Source organism: Choloepus didactylus, chromosome 25 (assembly GCF_015220235.1).
Source record: "Choloepus didactylus isolate mChoDid1 chromosome 25, mChoDid1.pri, whole genome shotgun sequence".
In the NCBI taxonomy this organism is placed as follows: domain Eukaryota; kingdom Metazoa; phylum Chordata; class Mammalia; order Pilosa; family Megalonychidae; genus Choloepus; species Choloepus didactylus.
The window spans coordinates 7,438,530-7,457,907 of record NC_051331.1 but is presented as its reverse complement, the minus strand read 5'-3'; the positions used below and the strand labels follow the sequence as shown (position 1 = coordinate 7,457,907).

General features: G+C 52.6%; 1 protein-coding gene across 3 annotated transcripts in view; it reads left to right on the top strand.

The window, feature by feature from the left end:
* The first annotated feature begins 912 nt into the window (after nucleotides 1-912).
* Nucleotides 913-19,378, top strand: part of SYCE2 (synaptonemal complex central element protein 2) — a 31,647-nt gene continuing 13,181 nt past the window's right edge. For all 3 annotated transcript variants that reach the window (XM_037818075.1, XM_037818074.1, XM_037818073.1), the window contains exons 1-2: nucleotides 913-954; nucleotides 1,567-1,682. In XM_037818075.1, the coding sequence (XP_037674003.1) occupies nucleotides 940-954; nucleotides 1,567-1,682 (131 nt within the window). In that variant the 5' untranslated portion in view covers nucleotides 913-939. The remainder of the gene's footprint in view (nucleotides 955-1,566; nucleotides 1,683-19,378) is intronic.

Sequence of the window (19,378 nt, the reverse complement as noted above, 5' to 3'; positions counted from 1 at the left end):
TGGAGAATCTGACATTGGGAGTGGATTCCTGCTGCCTTCTGCACATGGACACCATGATGGGGGCTCAAGCCCAGTCAGTATCCAGTGACTTCCCAATCAACTGGAACAAAATCCCAATGCCTGGCTTTGTCTCCCAACCCAGCCCCTTCCAGACTCTCCATCCCATTCTCACCGCCTTCCCCAGGTTCCTCCTTGTTCCCCAAACATAGCTTGCTCCTGCCTCAGGGCCTCTGCCCATACACAACCCTATTCAAATCTTTTGCCCCCCCCCCCTTTAATCGGATCTTATTGAGTTGCAAGGGTTCTTTGTAAATTCCAGATACAAGTTCCTTATTAGATGTATATTTTGCAAGTATTTCCTCCCAGTCTGTAGCTCTTCCTATGCTAAACACAGTCATTATTGTTGTTGATACTATTTTTATTAAGGGATTGGTATCACTACTATATCATTATAGGATAAGGGCCCGACCCTATACCGGCCAGACCCGCCACGGTTTCAAAGAGCTTCTATTTTGAAGTGCACAGATAATTTCTTACGGTAACGCATAAACTTTCATACTTAGGGCAACAGGGAGCCACGGTGGTAATGAGGAGGCTGCAAGGGCCAGAAGTTTTTATGGGGAAGAGGCCCTGAGGAAAAGCAGATAAACTGAGAAGTAAAGAATCAATTAAACCCCGCTACGCAGGAGCCAACTTACGTCCTGTAGCGCTCGCACATGCGCACACGGGCACTTAGAAACTTCCGCATCCCCCGCGCGGCGCTGGCTGCGCGCGCAGCCCAGGGAGCGCCCAACCATCGCTTAACGGCCTGCCCAGTCCCGCTGCGCGCGCAGGTTCAAGCCGAGGGAGGGCGGGGCCGTGCACGCCGCAGCACGTGCGCGGGGAGGCGGGGCCAGCGCGTGCGCAGAGGGCGCGAGCGTGGAGGCGGGAAAAGACGGGATGGAGAGACAGGGAGTACGAGGCGCTTGTTTTCTTCGCGCGGGCGGCGGGCGGCGGGCGGCGGGCGGAGGGGCGGGTGATGGCCGCCACCCCGGGCTTCCCCCGGCGGGAAGCCGAGCCCGGCCGCTTGTCTCCCTCCGGCGGGGCCGCCTCCGGCCCTGCTCGGATCTCCTGACTGACCGACCTGGCGGCCTTGACTGACGGACGGACTGTGTGACTGGCGCGCTGACGGCATCGGTCAGACGGACAGACTTCCACGCATGGCTCGTGGCCGCGGCAGGGTAGAGAGAGGCTCAGACAACCCTGCGTCTCACCCGTGCCTTTCATTTTTTTCCTTATACCTCGTCTCCTTCCCAGAAGGACTTGAGACGCCACAAACACCAGTTAGGAGCCCAAGGCCCCCGGCGTCCCCTTCCAAAGCCTCCCCGTCTCCCCGGGCCCCCCGAGTCCCCTCTCCCCCGGCGCTGGCTCTGGGTGCAGCCCCCCCCCCCCCACAGCCCTCTTCTGAGGGTCCCCCTCATGCTGAGGAGCAGCAGGTGGAGGTGGCAGGGCCTGAGGGGTGGGGAGGAGGCCGGCCCCTCGCCCGCCCTCCCTGGGCTGGCTCTCAAGTGCTTCCTGTGTTGACAGGTGGACATGTCCCACGCCGAGTCCAAGGACCACGAGCTGCAGCCCTTGGGTGACGGCAAGGATCATCTGCAGGGTGAGGACAACCGCGAGGACGAGGCTGGCCGAGGGCCGGTGAGGTGAGGAAGACCTGGCCCAGCGGGTTCACACGGGCCCCTGGGGCCTTCTCCGACACCGTTTCTTCCGCTAGCCTCTCTCCCCCCGCTGTCTGCCCCACCACATGTTCATTCACACATTCTGGCGGAACATCTCCCGTGTGCCAGGCAGGGTTCTGGGTGCTGGGGACACAGCAGGGAGCTGGCACTCGAGAGGAGGAGACAGACAGACAGTAAACTCATGAATATGTGGTAGTGTATGTAATAGGTAAGAGGGTGCTACGTGCTCTTGGGTAGAAATGGAGAGTGACGGGGTGGCCGGTTTAGATCGGAGGGTCAGGGAGGGCTTCACTGAGGTGGTGATGAGCAAACCGTGTGAGTTTGAGGGGGAACAGTGTTCCGGGCAGAGGGAACAGCAGCTGCAAAGGCTTGGAGAGAGGAGTGTGCCAGAGCCGCGGGAGTAAGAGGGGGAAAGGAAGAGATGCGATCAGACAGGTAATGGGATTTTGGATATTAATTATCCTGAGTGTGATGGGAGCCACGAAAGGATTTGGAATCAAGGAGTGATGTAATATAGGCTGCTATAGCAGTGTGTACCAGTTTGTGTATATTATGTTCCCCAGAAAAAGCCATGTTCTTTGATGCAATCTTGTGGGGGCAGACGTATTAGTGGGGATTAAGTTGGAAGGTTTGGTTTAGGTTGTTTCCATGTAAATACACCCCACCCAACTGTAGGTGATAACTCTGATTGGATAGTTTCCATGGGGGTGTGGCCCCTTCCATTCAACATGGGCACTGATTAGTTTACTGGAGCACTATATAAGCTTAGACAGAAGAAGTGAGCTTGCTACGGCCAAGAGGGACACTTTGAAGAATGCACAGAAGCTGAGAGAGTAGCTGCAGATGAGAGACAGTTTGAAGTCAGCCGTTGAAAGCAGACTTTTGCTCTGGAGAAGCTAAGAAAGGACAAACGCCCCAAGAGCAACCGAGGGTGACATTTTAAAGAGGATCTGCGGCCTAGAGAGAAACGTCCTGGGAGGAAGCCATTTTGAATGTGGAGCAGACGCCAGCCACGTGCCTTCCCAGCTAACAGAGGTTTTCCAGACACCATTGGCCATCCTCCAGTGAAGGGGCCCTATTTTTGATGCCTTATGTTGGACACTTTATGGCCTTACTACTGTAACTTTGTAACCAAATAAATCACCTTTATAAAAGTTGACCCATTTCTGGTGTTTTGTGAAAAGGCAGCATTAGCAAACTAGAACACGGGGGCGGCGGGCTATGGCCAATGGGCTGTGTGTGGCCCACCATTTGTTTTTGTCAATAAAGTTTTATTGGAACACAGCCACACTTGTTCCTTTACATGTTATCTTTGGCTGCTTTTGCAAAGTTAAGTAGTTGCATCCAAGAGCATATGGCATGCAAAGCCCAAAGCTAAAAATATGTATAATTTCGCTCTTTACAAAATAAGTTTGCCAACCCTTGGACTAAAGTATCTGGCCATTGTGTAGAGAATAGATTATGGAAGGCAAGAGTGAAGACAGGGAGATCAGAGAGGAAGCAGTTGGAATTATCCACGTGCAAGACGTCTGTGGCTTGGCCCCTGGTGGATCTGTGGAGGTGGTTAGTGGTCAGATTCTGGATGTACTTTAAGAAGGTAGAACTGAAAGAAATTGCTAACAGATTAAACGTGGGTGACAGAAAGGGAGGCATCAGGAATGACTCAAAGGTTAGTCTTGTGCGGTCGCAGTTGATTCGTCTGGGGGAGGGTGGCGGCCGGTTGCTAAATCCTAGGCTCCCAGGATTGCTCCGAGGGTACCGGCGGCGGGGGCTCTTTCCCGGAGGCGAGGGCGAGGCGGGGGACTTGGCCAGGTCCCCGGCGGGAGGCGTGCAAGTATGGAGGGCGGCGAGAAAGGAACAGGCGGGACACGGTTCTTTTAGGGTGATGAAACCAAGAGAGTTTATTAGGGGAGAGTACAAGCTTATATCGGGCATTTAGAGGGCGGGGTAGCTGTAAGGGTTAAAGGCTTGGATTGGTTCTGAGAGGGCGCGGAGGTTGATTGAAAAGGGGCGGGAGTTGCTCCGGTAACGGGGAGTGGGTGGGCAAGGTAAAGGGGGCGGTTTTCTCCGGCAAGCCCTCCCCAATGGTTTTTACTTTGGGGTGAGGAAATGGGGCCTGCATTCGGCTCCACTTTCTCAGGCCCGGGGGGCCGTGGAGGGCGCAACCACCCGTGCCCCACTACCTTTCCTAGGGGCTGATCAGTTCCCCTGGCCCAGGCCCGCCAAGTCAGAACTCGATAACAGTGTCCCGCATTTCCCCCTTCTTTTCTAATTAGAGGAAGAAGCTTACCGGAGAGATCCGCCAAGGGATGAGGGAAAGGGGAGGTGGGGGAAGGGATAGGGGTAGATGGTAGTTAGAGAGGCTGGAGCTCGAGGTTGGTGCGATGTTCAGGCGATCGAGAAGGGCCTCGCGGTCGGCGGGTTGACCGGTGGCGGTGAGGTCGCGGAGGGTTGGTTGTCATCTCGGAGTAGGGAGCGTCAGAGGTGGCGAGTCGCTGGTACTGGACTTGCACAAACGAGGAAAAAATAGCATCCGTTTGTTTCCTTACAAGCTGGACAATTCTGCGGATAATGTAGGGTCCTAAGGTGAGAGCTAGAATAATCATTAGTAGGGGGCCGAGGAGAGGGAGGAGGTATGGGAGGAGGGGGGTAAAGATGTGGGACCAATAGCTGGTGGCTTCACGGTCTTTTTTGCGTTGTTCTAGTCCCTCTCGGACCTTTTTTAGGCTGTCCTCGGCGAGCCCTGTGGAATTGGCATATACACAGCACTCTTCTCCTAGGGCGGCGCAGAGGCCTCCTTCTTTGAGGAGGAGAAGGTCGAGACCTCGGCGGTTTTGGAGCACGACTTCAGAGAGGGAATTGACAGAATTTTTAAGATGGGAAATAGCGTTTTGTAGGTGACGAATGTCCTCGTCAACAGCCGCCCGGAGGTGAGTTAGGGCGGAGCCTTGACTGGCTAATGCAGCGATTCCGGTGCCAGCGCCTGCAAGACCTAGGAGGGAGGCAATCGTGAGGACGGTGATGGGCTCTCGCTTTTGCAGTGGGGCAGAAGCTGCAGTTGTTTCCAGGCTGAGGAAGAAGTCTTCCTCGCTGTGGTATAGGACCCTAGGGATGAGGACAATTAGGAGGCAAGTTTCATTAGTTGTATTGAGGGTTTGCACGTTAAGGCAGGGGGTAAGCCCTGTAGAGGAGCAGAGCCATTGGGAGGAGTTAAGAGGAATGAGAAATTTTGCAGAGCTGCTGGGAGATGAGTAGTCGGCACAAGCTGTGAGGTTGGGAGAGTTACTTGAGCGAGGGCGGATGCACTTTCCTGTAAAGGAGACTGAATGAAAGGTTAGGGGGACGGCAGAGGTATTCCAATTGCATTCCGAGGGGCTGTCCTCTGTGTTTTCTGAAAAGGAGAGGTTGGAGGCAACTGGCTCATACAGGGGGGAGGAAGTGGAGAGGCAAAGCCAACAAGAGGAGGTAAGATTGGGGTTGGAGGAATTCACTGAGGTGAAGGCCGCTTGGATAAGGCCGAGGAGGGGAGAAGAGTAGCGAGAGGAGTAGCGAGAGGGGGGTAGAAGAGGTCGGGGTGGTGGGGTTGGCGATGCGTTGTTTGCAGCTGAGGTGCGGCTGGTTGAAGCTAAGGTGCGGCTGGAGGGCTGTGGAAAAAGGGGGTTAATGACTTTATTGGGGCCAATGCCCGAAGATGAATGTTGAGCTGCTTCCTTTTTTATGAGAATGAGGGATCCCGGATTGGACCCCGCTAGATAAATTCGGAAGCCCCAGGTTCGACCCATGAGCCAAGACGTGTCGGTAGGGTTTTGTACGGTGAGCATTAGCCTATTAGGACAAAGGTACCTGTCGAAATAGCGATTGCCTGAGTTTAGGCAAGTATAAGGGATTACTGTAAGATTTAGAAATTTGTCAGGGACAGAAGGTTTCCAGCCTGTGGCTAATGTTTCACACCCCCAGTATGCACAGTAGTACTCATAGGGGGAATTGCAGTATGATTTTCCAGGATTTGAAGATGGACACATATAATAATTTTGTGTATTTAGGCTGCCTGGATAACCAATAGGTTTTGGATTAGGAGGGGGGAACAGATCAGTGGCATTAAAAACAAAGGAGGGGGATCCTGCTGTGGTAATGCAAAGAATTATTTTGGAGTCTTCCCAACGCGCAAGGGTCCACTTCCAAGGCTGGTGGGGGTTGGCCTGGGTAGAAGAGGCGAGGGTAAGCATGACCATTAGAAGGGAAGCAATGCTTGGGTGGGGGTTATGGAGGTGTAGGGGGCTGGCTTTTGCCTGTCTGTATAGGCGCATGATTTGGACGATTTCTTGTCTTTCCTCTTGCGAGTTTTCAGGCCTCTCCGGGGGTGCTCTCGGACGGCCTTCCTGGTCCAGTTGTAAGGTTGTCATCTGGTATGTTAGGCTGCGGAGACGGCGGCGTTCTCGTCTTGTTAGCCGTTTGGCTGCTGGTGGCGGGTCGGATTGCTTTTCCCGGGATCCAGATTGGTTGTGCTGCATTATCTGGGAAAACACAAGCAAACCCGCGCCCCTGGGCGAGGAGTGGGGAGGGACCCTTCCAGACATTATTTTCTGGGTCCTTCCAGTAGACCATCGGGGCCTGGGTGGGCCTATACGAGGGCCCCCAATGTTTATGTAGGGGCGAAAGCCCTTCCTTATTGAATGTGAGTAGATTAAGGTGAATAAGGGCTGCTATGATAAGGTCCCCTGGAGTTGCCTGGGGGAGCATTGCCCTCTCTTTTTCAACTTGTGTTTTTAAGCGGCGATGGACTGCTTCCACAATGGCTTGTCCGTGAGGATTATAGGGGATGCCGAAATGATGGGTGATGTTATATAACTGAAGAAAGGCCGCAAAGGAGGCACTGCGATAGGCAGGGCCATTGTCCATTTTTAGGTCCCAGGGAATTCCCATGAAGAGAATTCCTTGTCTCAGGGCCTTGATACAGTATTTGGCCGTTTCCCCGGCGAGGGGGACTGCATAACACATGGCTGAGAAGGTGTCAATCATTACATGTACATACTTGAGGCGCCCAAAGGACGGAACATGAGTTACATCCATTTGCCATCTAGAATTGGGTTTTAGGCCTCGTGGGTTGACTCCCTGAGGTTGCAGGGGGCCAAGCGGCGCAAAGGGCGCACAAGTTGCACAATTGCGGACAAGATGTTTACAGGTATCTAGGGGGAGGCCACATAAATGATGCAATGACGTAGCCGAAAAGTGAAACCTGGAATGCAATAACTTGGCCTGGTTAACAGCGTCCCCCAGAGGGGCCGCTGTGTGAGTTAGCATAGCTTGGGTAGTCTGAGCTGAGACCGCTTGGTCTACTATACTATTGCCATTAGCCAAGGGCCCCGGAAGGCCTGAGTGACTACGAATGTGGCTAACGAACCAAGGATCCTGTCTATGCTCTAAGATGCTTCTGAGGTCAGAAAGTGCTTTATCGATGGCCGAGTTCCCGGGGAAAAAGGTGGAAAATGCGAGGACTCGGCAGACCTGATACGTGTAGAGGCTGTCAGTGAAAATGTTTACTGGGTGGTTGCAGTGGGCGTTTAGCGTGTATGACACTGCCAGAATTTCCCCCACTTGGACTGAATGAAGGTTGACATAACTGAATAGGCGGGGTTCCGGATGGTCCTGCGAATAAGAGAGGAAGGCGAAACGGGTTTTGGAGGCGTCAGTAAAGACGGTAGTGGCACCCGGGATGGGTGCAGAGGAGGGGAAAGGATGGAAGGGGCTGCGGAAGGGAAGCTTGGCGAGTTCCTGTAACAGCCGATGGCTAGGATAGTGGCAGCTGAATTCCCCATGAAATCCTTCTAAAAGGATTTGCATGTCCGGGTTGTCACGTATAAGCAGGCGGGTTTGGCCTGCGTCTAGGGGCCAAACAATTTTTTTCTGGCGGCTCTCCGAATACATGAACAGCCAGGGTGACTAGATCTGAAGCTAGGCTGATCCAGAGCCGTACTGCGGGGCAAATTTTTCTAAGCCGGCTTTTAGCAGGGTGCACCCAAAGTAGAGGGCCTTCCTGCCACAAGCAGCCCATGGGTGTGCCGGGCGTAGGAAGGATGAGTGCTATAAGATTGCCCTCTTTAGTGCTGAACCTGTTGAGACAGCAGGCGGCGAGTGCCTTGTTAATTGCGGCAATGGCTTCCTTTGCCTCCTGGGTGAGCTTAATGCGCCGGGAGATTGCTAGCGGCGGGGCTTCAGGGACACTCAGCAGCATAAAGAGTGGTTGGAGCTGCGCGGTGGTGATCGGCAACGCAGAGCGGAGCCAATTGATCTGACCGCAGAGCTGTTGAAGCTCAGTGATAGTGACCCGATCCGGTATGTCCAGCTGGGGAGCGGACGGGGCAATGGTTTTATCAATACTAAACCCTAAGAAGGCTAATGGTGGCACAATTTGAACTTTATTGGGCTGAACCGTAAGGCCGAGGTCAGCTAAATTAGTGGTGAGGTCTTTGAGGATTAGAGGAAGCGCCTCGGCGTCCTCAGAGGCCACCAAGATGTCATCCATGTAATGGATGAGCATGGCCCGCTTTCGCAGGGGGGCCACTGCATGATTAACATACATTTGGCAGATGGCTGGACTGTTACGCATCCCTTGAGGGAGGACTTTCCATTGGTACCTGCTAGCCGCGCCCGCGTGATTGGGGACGGGAACTGTAAAGGCAAAGCGCGGGCGGTCTCGCTCATGTAGCGGGATGGAAAAGAAACAGTCTTTGATGTCAATGGTGGCTACATGATAGTGGGCCGGGATGGCTACCGGATGGGGGAGGCCAGGCTGCGGGGAACCCATGGGAAGAATATGCTTATTGATTTCCCGCAGATCATTGAGGAGCCTAAATTTCCCTGTGGCTTTTTTATGAATAACAAACACTGGCGAATTATAGGGACTAGTAGAAGGCTCTATGTGGCCAGCGTCCAATTGTTCTTGGACAAGGGCTTGGAGTGTTACTAATTTATGCGTGGGAAGGGGCCACTGCTCCACCCATATAGGTTCCTCAGTATCCCACTGCAGAGGAACGGGCGCTGGAGGTGTTAAACGAGCAGTGGCGCACATTATTGGGGGGGCTGCGTGGTAAGCACTGCCCCAGAGGTGGCGAGGATGTCACGGCCCCATAAAATTTGGTCTATGGTGTGTAGAAATAACGGGCGGAAGGTGCCTGAGTGGCCCTCTTCATCCTCCCACTTAATGGGCCCTATGGCCTGAAGAGAGGTGGAGGTACCAGTGGCTCCCACTACTGAGGGACCATCGAGAACCATGCACATGGTGGCATACTGAGCGGGCATGCAAGAGACCTCTGCCCCTGAATCGAGCGTGCCCGTGTATCATTGCCCCTCTATTCTTAACTTACGAGTAGGCTTTTCTGGGGTGATAGGGACTGTCCAGAGAAGCGTTTTACTGCCGGTGAAGTGATTAGCTTTATTAGAACCGGCCGGCACGCTGCCTCTTAGGGGCGGGGCTGAGGCTTGCCCCGCTTGGAGTTTAAAGCTTGCTCAGTGCCTTGGCGCTGACTGCCGTCAGGGCACCATGGATAGCAGAGGTTTTTTAAGCTATTCTTGCTAAGATCTCTGGGGCTGCTCTTGCAATCGCGCGCCCAGTGATAGCCACGCTGGCAGCGTGGGCAGGGAGTGGGAGGGGGGCGCCCATTGCGCTGCATGAAAGGCGGGCGGCTGATTTCTGCATTGGGGCACTCCCGTGCAAAATGACCGCTCTGCCCGCACTTAAAACAACCGGTGGTGGCGGCTAAGGCGGCAGTGACAGCGCTAGAGACAGCCTGGGCTAGGGACGCGGCAGCTGGGTCAAAGGCGCTGCAGGCGAGAACCCAGTCATCTAGTCTTTTTTCCCTCAAGGGGAGAATGGCTTGCTTACAGGGGGGGTTAGCCCCTTCTAGAATGAGTTCTCGGGTGAGAGCTAGCTGGGCTTGGGGGTTGCTAACTTTTCTAGCGCAGGTTTCTTCGACTCTGGATACGAAGGTGGCGAAAGGTTCGTTTGGCTCCTGGAGGAGCTTGGTAAAGCTGTCAGGTCGACGGGCAGATCAGTTGGCAAACGCGCGTAAGGCGATGCCTCTGAGGATAGTCCAGAAGGTGGCAGGGACATTAATATAAGCAGACGCATTTAGAAATGCTCCCGTGCCTAAATAGGCTTCGGGGGGATGATAGACTCCAGTGGCTGCGTCTTGCTCACTTTGCTTAGCTGCTTCCGCCTGGAAGTGAGCACGCCAATCAATAAACTGGCCGGGGTTAAGAATGGAACGGGCAAGCGAGGCCCAGTCTTGGGGGATGCAAAAGTCCATGCCGAGATCCTGCAGTATTTGGGAAGCGTATGGGCTACCCAACCCGTCCTCCTTGACGGCCCTGCGAAGCTGCTTAATAGTATTAGAGTCAATGGGATACCAGTCATACGGTTTCTGTGGTGTGGGGGTAAGGTTAAGAGGAAAGCAGTGAAAGGCACGAGAGAAAGGAGGACGCGCTTGCAGAGGGCTTGGCGCGGGAGTGGGGGTAGGGGGAGCGTTGCCCCAAGGGTTGCCTTGAGGTGTAGAAGGCAGCCAGGGGTTGTTAGTCGGCAGGGTGGGAGGAGCGGCGGCAGCTGCCGGTAGCGGCTCCGAGGGGGAGCTCGCCGGAGGGGGAGGCGGAAGTGGGAGGCCCCAAGTGTCGCAAGACGGCGGCGCGGTGGGAGTGGCTAAGGCATAAGATGGTGGACTAGCTCCGCCCTGTGAAAGGGCGGGGTAAAGCGCATGCGGTTTCCGGCCCAGCTTAGGGCTGACGTCATCGCCGGAGCACTTCCTCCCCTCGATGGAAGAAGAAGGAGGAAGTTCGCCATCTTGGCGAGGCTTAGTATTGCTTTGTTTTTGGGGGGCGATTTCGAGCGCGTTGTTAATTTGCTCGACTAAGGATTCTGTGTCTGAATCGTGGTCTACATTAGTATCGCTGTCTGAATCTGTTGGCTGGGTTGATAGGGCCTCCTTGGATTTAATGGGGCCTCGATCAGGGGGGAGGGAGCCTTGAAGGCAGGAGCGGACGGTTATTAAGGTGGGGAGCAAGCCGGGAGGGAAGCGCTTGCTCTCATGTTCCATGGCGTTGGTGACCCGATCAATAAGGCGATCATAAGTAACAGGGTCCCAAAGATGGCAAGTGGTGAGCCATGGGTTAAAGGGCAGCAGGAGGTCCCAGTATACCTGCAGCTGCCGGACAGACACTTTACAGCGATGTGTGTCTAGGAGACCCGCCAGAGCGCGAACTTGGGGTGCTTGGCGTGCAGATAGACGATTACCCATAGCGGAGTGAGAAAAGAGAAAAAAGGGGGGTTGATTATTGAGTAAAGAAAATGAGGTAAATCGTGGCCGCGAGGCTGAAAGAGACGGTGAGAATAGAAGGCAGGACCCTCTAGTAGCGAGAGCAGTTTGGGGGGGCAGTTGCAAAGAGGCACACCGCGCTAAACAACGAAACAAAGACACAGAGGACCACAGCAAAGTAATGGAGGGGAAGAGGGAAAGCTACTGGAAGAAGAGTGTTAGGAGGAATGGGGGGGATATAGGAAGAACAGGAAAGGAAGAGCGGCCTGGGCGCGGAGCGGCGAGGGAGAGGCGGCTCCGCGGGGCGGCGAGGGAGAGGCGGCCCTTACTTTGCAGGCGAGGAGAAGGGAAGCTGGAGAGGCGTCCGGGCGAGCGGGCGGTTCCACTGGACCGCTGCGTGGAGAGGACCTTTAATTCCAGGTGCCCCACGTTGGGCGCCAGTTGCGGTCGCAGTTGATTCGTCTGGGGGAGGGTGGCGGCCGGTTGCTAAATCCTAGGCTCCCAGGATTGCTCCGAGGGTACCGGCGGCGGGGGCTCTTTCCCGGAGGCGAGGGCGAGGCGGGGGACTTGGCCAGGTCCCCGGCGGGAGGCGTGCAAGTATGGAGGGCGGCGAGAAAGGAACAGGCGGGACACGGTTCTTTTAGGGTGATGAAACCAAGAGAGTTTATTAGGGGAGAGTACAAGCTTATATCGGGCATTTAGAGGGCGGGGTAGCTGTAAGGGTTAAAGGCTTGGATTGGTTCTGAGAGGGCGCGGAGGTTGATTGAAAAGGGGCGGGAGTTGCTCCGGTAACGGGGAGTGGGTGGGCAAGGTAAAGGGGGCGGTTTTCTCCGGCAAGCCCTCCCCAATGGTTTTTACTTTGGGGTGAGGAAATGGGGCCTGCATTCGGCTCCACTTTCTCAGGCCCGGGGGGCCGTGGAGGGCGCAACCACCCGTGCCCCACTACCTTTCCTAGGGGCTGATCAGTTCCCCTGGCCCAGGCCCGCCAAGTCAGAACTCGATAACAGTGTCCCGCAGTCTTGCGCATTTGTTTATTCACCATATATTTATTGGGGGCTGCTGCTTTGGCCAGACACTGTTTTAGGTTCTGAGAATATAGCAGTGGACAAATCAGAATTCCTGCCCCCTTGGAGCTGATTCTCTAAAAGAGAGACAGACAATGAAAAAAGAAAATGTGGTTTCAATGGTGGCAAGTGCTGTAAAGAAACAAAGTAGAGTGAGGAGCTACCAGAGTGGCAGGAAGCCTGGACTATCGCCTGTTGAAGGAGCCAGACGGGGCATCGTGGGAGCTCAAGCATGCCAGGCAGAGGGAGCCACAAGTACACAATCCCCGAGGTAGGAATAAGCTTGGTGTGTTCACCAAACAGCAAGAAGGCGTCATGCCAGGTGGTGTTAATGGCACCAGGAATGCACTGTCTACCAAGAGACCCTCATACTCTCCTGATGTGTTCACCTAATGGGGATGGGGTGGGTTTGGGGGTGCAGATATTGAACAGGTACTTGCAAGGAAGAGATCACGGTGCCAGGAAAGCATTTTCCCCAAAAGAAGTCCAGCTTTGAGTAGGGAGTCAGGGAGGGCGTCTCTAAAGAAGTGATGCTCATAAAGAGGAGGGCAAGTTGGTACGGAGTGGGCAAAGGGTGGGAGGATGAGCTGAGAGAAGCTTACGCAAACCCGCTCTGCACAGCTGTCAGGAAACTGAAAGAAAGCACATGTGGCTTGGGGTGGGTGCCGGAGGGTTGGAGAGCCCTGCAGACGCCAGGTTACGGGTGTGTCATAGCCTGTGGACTTTATCCTAAGGATTTTTTTTTTTTTGGTAACAGCTTTATTGAAATATAATTCACATATACAATTCACCCATTGAACGTGTATAATTCAACGGGTTTTAGAATATTCACAGAGTTGTGCAGCCATCACTAGAGTCAATTTTCGAGCATTTTCATCACCCCCAAAAGAAACCAGATCCCTTAGCTGTTACCCCCAAATGCCATCTCCCAGCCCCTGGCAACCACGAATCTGCTTTCTGTCTCCATAGAGTTCCCTATTCTGGACATTTCGTATGAACAGAATCATACAATATGTGGTCAGGTTTCATCCGTGTTGCAGCATGTGTGAGAACTCGTTTCTTTTTATTGCTGAATAATATCCAGTTGTGGTGATGGACCACAGTTTTGCTTATCCATTCATCTGTCGACACCTGGGTTGTTTCCGTTTTTTGACTAGTATGAATAGTGCTGCTGTGCACGTTTGTGTACAAGTTTTTCTGTGGACATGTGTTTTTATTTCTCTTGTTATAAACCTGGGAAAGGACTTGCTGGGTCTGAGAAGTGATGTGCGCAAGTTTGGGTAACAAAAAGATATTGGCTGTGGAGAAATTGGAACTCTCATCCATTTTTGGTGGGACTGTTTAATGGTGCAGCCACTCTGGAAGACAGTCTGGTGGTTCCTTAGAAAACTAGATATAGATTTACTCTTCAATCCAGCAATTGCACTTCTTGGGATATACCTGGAAGATCTGAAAGCAGTGACATGAACAGATATCTGCGTGCCAATGTTCATAGCAGCAATATTCACAATTGCCAAGAGATGGAAACAACCCAGATGTTCTCCAACAGATGAGTGGATAAACAAAATGTGGTATATACACACGATGGAATACTACATGGCAGTGAGAAGGAACAAGGTCATGAAACATATAACAACGTGGATGCACCTTGAATATATAATGCTGAGTGAAATAAGCCAGGCACAAAAAAGAGAAATAGTGTATGTTACCACTAATGTGAACACTGAAAAATGTAAAATAAATGGTTTATAATGTAGAATGTAGAGGATCTAGCAATAGACAGCAACTAGTGAAGGGGGAACGATAATCTAATAAGAACAGATAAGTTATTGTGGGTAAACTTAATGGTCTGGGGATACTCAGGAATGACTATGGTTCGTTAATTTCTGGGGGGAATGGTAGGAACAAGTTCACAGAAATGGAGTTATTTTAGGTCACTTGTTTTTCTTATTCCTTTGCTGGGTTCTAGTCTAAATATTCTCTTGAGGTAGAGTAGGAACATGTTGGAAGTAATGTAGTTATTATAGGTTATTAGTTTTTTCTTATTTCTTTATTTTGCTTTTATTTGAAAATTTTTTTTATTGTCTTTTTTTTTTTTTTAATTTTCTGATAAAAAAAAAGATATTGGCTGCTTTGTGGACCGTGCGGGGGGGCTTGCAAGTGGACGTGGGGAGATGAATTGGGAGGCTCCTGCTGGGGTGGCCTCTAGCGAGGGAGGTAGAGCAGTGGGGATGGCTCTGCGGGATCATTTAGTGAGGCCTGAGGGAGGAAATAAGCTGGAGTGTCTCCCAGCGATGGTGCGAGGCGGCTGGCTCCTGTAGCTCGCCCAGAGCCGAGACTGTGCGTTTCTTCCTACCTCTTCCCAATTCGGCGTTTAGTGACTTCACATTGGTAGCTTGGAATTGGCTATGGTAGGAGCATTGGCACCATAGAAATTGGCCACTACCGCACATCGGGGCTTTGTCCCGCCAGAGACAAGTGGTCAGCACTTAGCAACCAGCTCATCACTCCTCCCCGCTCTCTAGCCTGTGGTCGCCGGCAGCCAGTGGGTTCTCTGCATGAGTTCCGTTTTACCCTTGTTGACTTTGAGATGGCTGAAGACATCCACTTTGAACACGTCCATCAGATGCCAAACGTTCTGACCTGGGACTCAGGGCAGGTCAAGGGCTGGAGATGGGGCCATGGAAGTCACCACTTCAGATGGCTGTGGTGCCGAGGGGAGAATGGGCTCCCCTTGGGAGAGAGTGAGATGAGGCCAGGCTCAGGCCAGGGGCCCTGAGGACCCCACCCATAAAGCCGGCTTCCCCTTGCCTCCCCAAATCCTCTGCTCTAAAGTGGGCCACAGGGTGGAGCAGGTTTCTGGATGTATGCTGTCAATTGGAGACCAGCAAAAAAGTAGAGGATGGCTCAGGTAGTTTATTTGGTAACATCTTATTGCATGGAGCATGTTTATACCAGGATCTAGCCGGTGAAGAAATATAGACAATTGCAAATAATTTAAAGACTCCAAGGAGTCCCACTTTGCTTTGGTAGATTAGAACCAGTGCAAGGGCCAGCTAATAGACCCAGCTTCAAATACAATTAAAATGTTAACGCAGTTCTGCAGAGAAGAGTAGAGAGTGAAGACAGGACTCCTCAGCCTCCATGCAAACCCTCCCACTCCCTCGCTTTGCTTCGGCAACACATCATTTTTGCCCAAAAGCCAGAGATTCTGTTGTATTCCTCCTTGAATGTCTGATTAGCTCACCGGCCCTCCTGGGACTGCCGCCTGCATGGTCATAAGTGGCTGGCGGATTATTTACTTGTATGTCTGTTAGCGGCCATGGATGGAGGGCCTCAGCAGCGGGCGGTTTTGGCTCCCACGCCTGCCAATCATGGCTTTACCTGGAGCAAACAGATGGTCTCTGCGTTTAGACCCATTTCTTCCACCGTTCCTGGGCCCCTTGCCAGCCTGGACCCTGCTCGGAAACCTTGTCCTAATCCTTGCAGTGGAATTGGAATCCTTACAAGGACAGACCGTAACAGATGAGCGTGGCGATGTGTTCACAGCCCCTGCCCCCACTTCCTGACCCACACACAGGCCGCGCACACTCGGCCCGCTGTGTCGGGCTGACTTCCCTTCCCTGGCCTGGGTCCAGAAGCAGGCCCAAGACCGGGGGAGCCAGTGGAGAGGACACTGTGCATTTTGTTATTAAAGTTAATTGGAGAATGCAGGCCCAGGGAAGCCTGTGATTCATTAGTGTCCTGATAAATATGCAGCTGCTGAATATTAAGAAAAATGAAATAGAGAGGAATAAATCCCCAAAGGAGGGGTCGGGAAAATAAGGAAGCTCTCTGCAGACATCTGATGCAAGCCTTTGTCCCATGAAGAATTTGAATTAGCTGAATCCAAGTGATTTTTCACCATTTGCCCAGCTGCCATGAAAGCCCATTCTAAACTCATCCCCCAAGCATTAGAAAAGCGCAACTGTCAGCTGTCAGCAGCCAAAGCAGGTCATGAACAATTCCGTACGAAGAAACGTCTGGTATACCATTGATTTTAATTTGGGGATCCTTAAACCGTTCAGATTGTCCAGGAAAGCTCGAGAACACAAAGGCTTTACTGGAGCAATGTCACAACCAGCTCCATCGGTAGTTCATTCCTTTAGGTATTCAGTGACCATTTATGAAACTTCGGGGATACTGAAAACGAAAGATGAGCAGGATGCAGTCCCCACCCTCCTGGCTTGCACACCCGCTGGAGGATGCCAATCGTGTAAAATATCGCAGTATTGTGATTAGTGCTAAAATAAAGTCCAGGAAACGCACAGCGCATACAGGACTAGAAGCTCTGTTTGTTGCATCATGAAGGAGGCAGAAAGGGAAGGTTGTTCCAGGGAAAGACTGACAGGTTTGGTGAAGCTGTTGAACGTTGCAAATTGCTTGAGTTGGAGGGTGAAGGGGGCAGTAGAAGGAAGTAAGGCTGGAAAGGGGTGTGTGTGTGTGTGTTTGTGTGTGTGTGTGAGAGACAGGGCCCTGGAAGGCCTCGTGTGCTGTGCTGATGAGTTTAGACTTGATTCTGTGGCTGGCGGGGAGCGTCTTAGGCTGCCAAGCAGGAGTGGGAAGTCAGACTGCCCCTCAGAAGCGCTCTAGGGCCCAGGCAGGAGATAACATGAGCAGTTTTGCAAACGATCAGGTGGAGAAGAGCCACTGGATGTGAGAGCGATTAAAGAGGTAGAAAAGAGAGGATGCAGTGACCGGATGGGAGGGACAGAGAGGAGCCAGACTTCCAGGCCGACTGCTGGGTTTCTGGCCTGGGAACCAGGTGGCTTTGGGTGTCATTCCCTAAGAGGAGGGAGGATGAAATCGGCTGGGGGGAAAGGATGACTTTGGTGTGCAGGTGTGGAGTTTGAGATGCCTTTCGGACGTTGAGTGGAGATGGCCTGGAGAGAGTTGGGAGCTCAGGTGAGAGGCCTGGGCTGGAGAGGATGGGAATGAAAGGCCTCGCTAGCCATTTAAGGCAAATTCGTTACCTGCATTATGAGGGGTAGACAAAAAGGTGAATGAGACAAGGCCCCCGCCCTCCAGGGCGTCTGTAGGGCGCCATGCACACCTCAGCCCACTAGGGGGTGCCAGGGGAGACTTTGCAGAGGAGGCTGGACTTGGGTAGGGAAAGGGATGGGGAGGCTTTCCAGGGGCAGCAGGTAGGCGCCTTTGGAAGACCTTGGGGAGTAGGATGTGGAGTGGTGAGCAGAGGATCAGATGGAGAGGGCCACAGAGGGGAGGCGTGGGGGGCCTCGCCACAGAGCCCGGGCGTGGGTGAGGGCGTCCCGGACGAAAGCGCACGGGGAACGGAGGAGAGGCCCAGGAGAACGCCGGTGTGTCCGGGCGGTTAGGGGACGGCGAGCCAGGTGGCCAGGAAGGACTGGCAGGGAAGCAGCGTCAGCAGCACTAGCTGTCGCCATGAGGTCAAGGGCGTTACAGGCTGTGGGGCCCAGCGGTTTGACTGCAAGGTCGCCGGGACCTTGGCAGGAGCTGTTTCGTGTGAGAACCAGGGCAGGAACCTCTGATTACGCTGGATTGAGAAGTGAGTGGGAGGTGAGAAAGCGTAGGCAGCTCTTTCCAGAACCTCGGCCATCAAGGGAAGGAAAAGGAGGTGGCTGGATGGAGGGAGGCCCTCCAGGCCTCCTCTCTGTGGCCCTCTCCATCTCATCTCTGCCCGCCGCGCCACAACCCGCTGTCCATTCCCAGCCTTCCCAATTCTCCTGTCCCTGACCCCACCCTTGCCTCCCCTTAACCGGGCACGTACAGACATGGTGCAGGCCAATAACTCCCTCTGCTCCCTCCTTCCTCAGGGAAAGGAAGCCAGAGGGTCCCGGGACCCTCCCGAGGCTCCGGCCGCACACAGGCTCCTGAGGGGACAAGAGAAGGCACTTGGCTGTGGTGTGCCAGGGTGGGGTTTGGTGGGTGAGTGGCTATGGCACAAAAATTGAAGGGAAGAGGGGCCTTGAAGCCACCAGCAAGATATAAAGGGACCTGGGGATTTAGGCTGAACAGTTGTGAAGTTAGGACTTGAGATCTCAGGGAAGTCAAATGCCAGGTTTTCTGGAGCCTGTCCTCACACCTCCATTATAATCGCGGGCTGTTCTTGTACAAAAAAAAAAAACAAAAACAAAACAAAAAGCCACCTATTCTATATTATCCACATGTATCCAGATGTGAATGTTAAAATGTCGACGCGTCCCATGTGTGAAGTAGTTTCCTTGTCTTATCGACCCCAAAAAGAAAAGCAGTTGCAAACTGGGTGGTCATGAACTCCTGAGGGAGTAAGGAAAGCTTTTTGTTCCGTAGTAGAATGTCTTTTCCCACGACTGTTCTGGAAATGGTGCTCTCTAGTCGGTTTGCATTTTCTAGCTAACTGATACAAATCATTAGTACAGAATATCGGCCTAAACTGGAAGCAGACTTTCCGGTCTCCGTCAGTGCATCAGACCCACCTGTCTGGCTTTGGAGGCTGGTGAACTTGCCTTCTTTGTGTGACGCTAGAGAAGGGAGGAAAAGATGGGAGGGAAGGCCTCCTTCATTCATTCAACAAACAGTGGAGGATGTATGAAGTGCTGGATGCTGGGAAGGTAGAGAGACCCGTGTCAGTCCCCCGGGGAGGCAGGGACTGAGTGGTGGCCTCTAAACCTCCGAGTGATGCCCACAGCAGGGAGACCACGTGGGGCTCACATCCTTGCCTGCCTCTGTTCCCACCAGGTGAGGTAAATGCTTCCCACGCTGCTTGCTGGCTGTACCTGAGACTCTGATTATGTAATTTAATTAGATATTGTGTTAACCAATGAAATAGGGGTGAAAAAGAGACAGCTGTCTAAAAGGCTAAATTGAATGACTAAAGGAGAATCTAAAAAACCTAACAAGGCAGGTATAGGTGACAATTATAGATTGGGGCAAAGATCATAAAAATCTAGAAGGATTCTGTATTCAGATTGCTTTGTCAGGGCCTGCAGGTTTTTTTTTTTTTAATTAAGTTTTATTGAGATATATTCATATACTATACAGTCATCTATGGTGTACAATCAGCTGTTCACAGTGCCATCATATAATTATTTTTGAACATTTTTGAACATTTTCCTTAGAAAGAATCAGAATAAGAAATAAAAATAAAAAGGAACACCCAAGTAATCCCCATCCCACCCTATTTTTCATTTAGTTTTGTCCCCATTTTTCTACTCATCCATCATACACTGGATAAAGGGAGTGCTAGCCGCAAGGTTTTCACAATCACACAGTCACCCCTTGTAAGCTACAT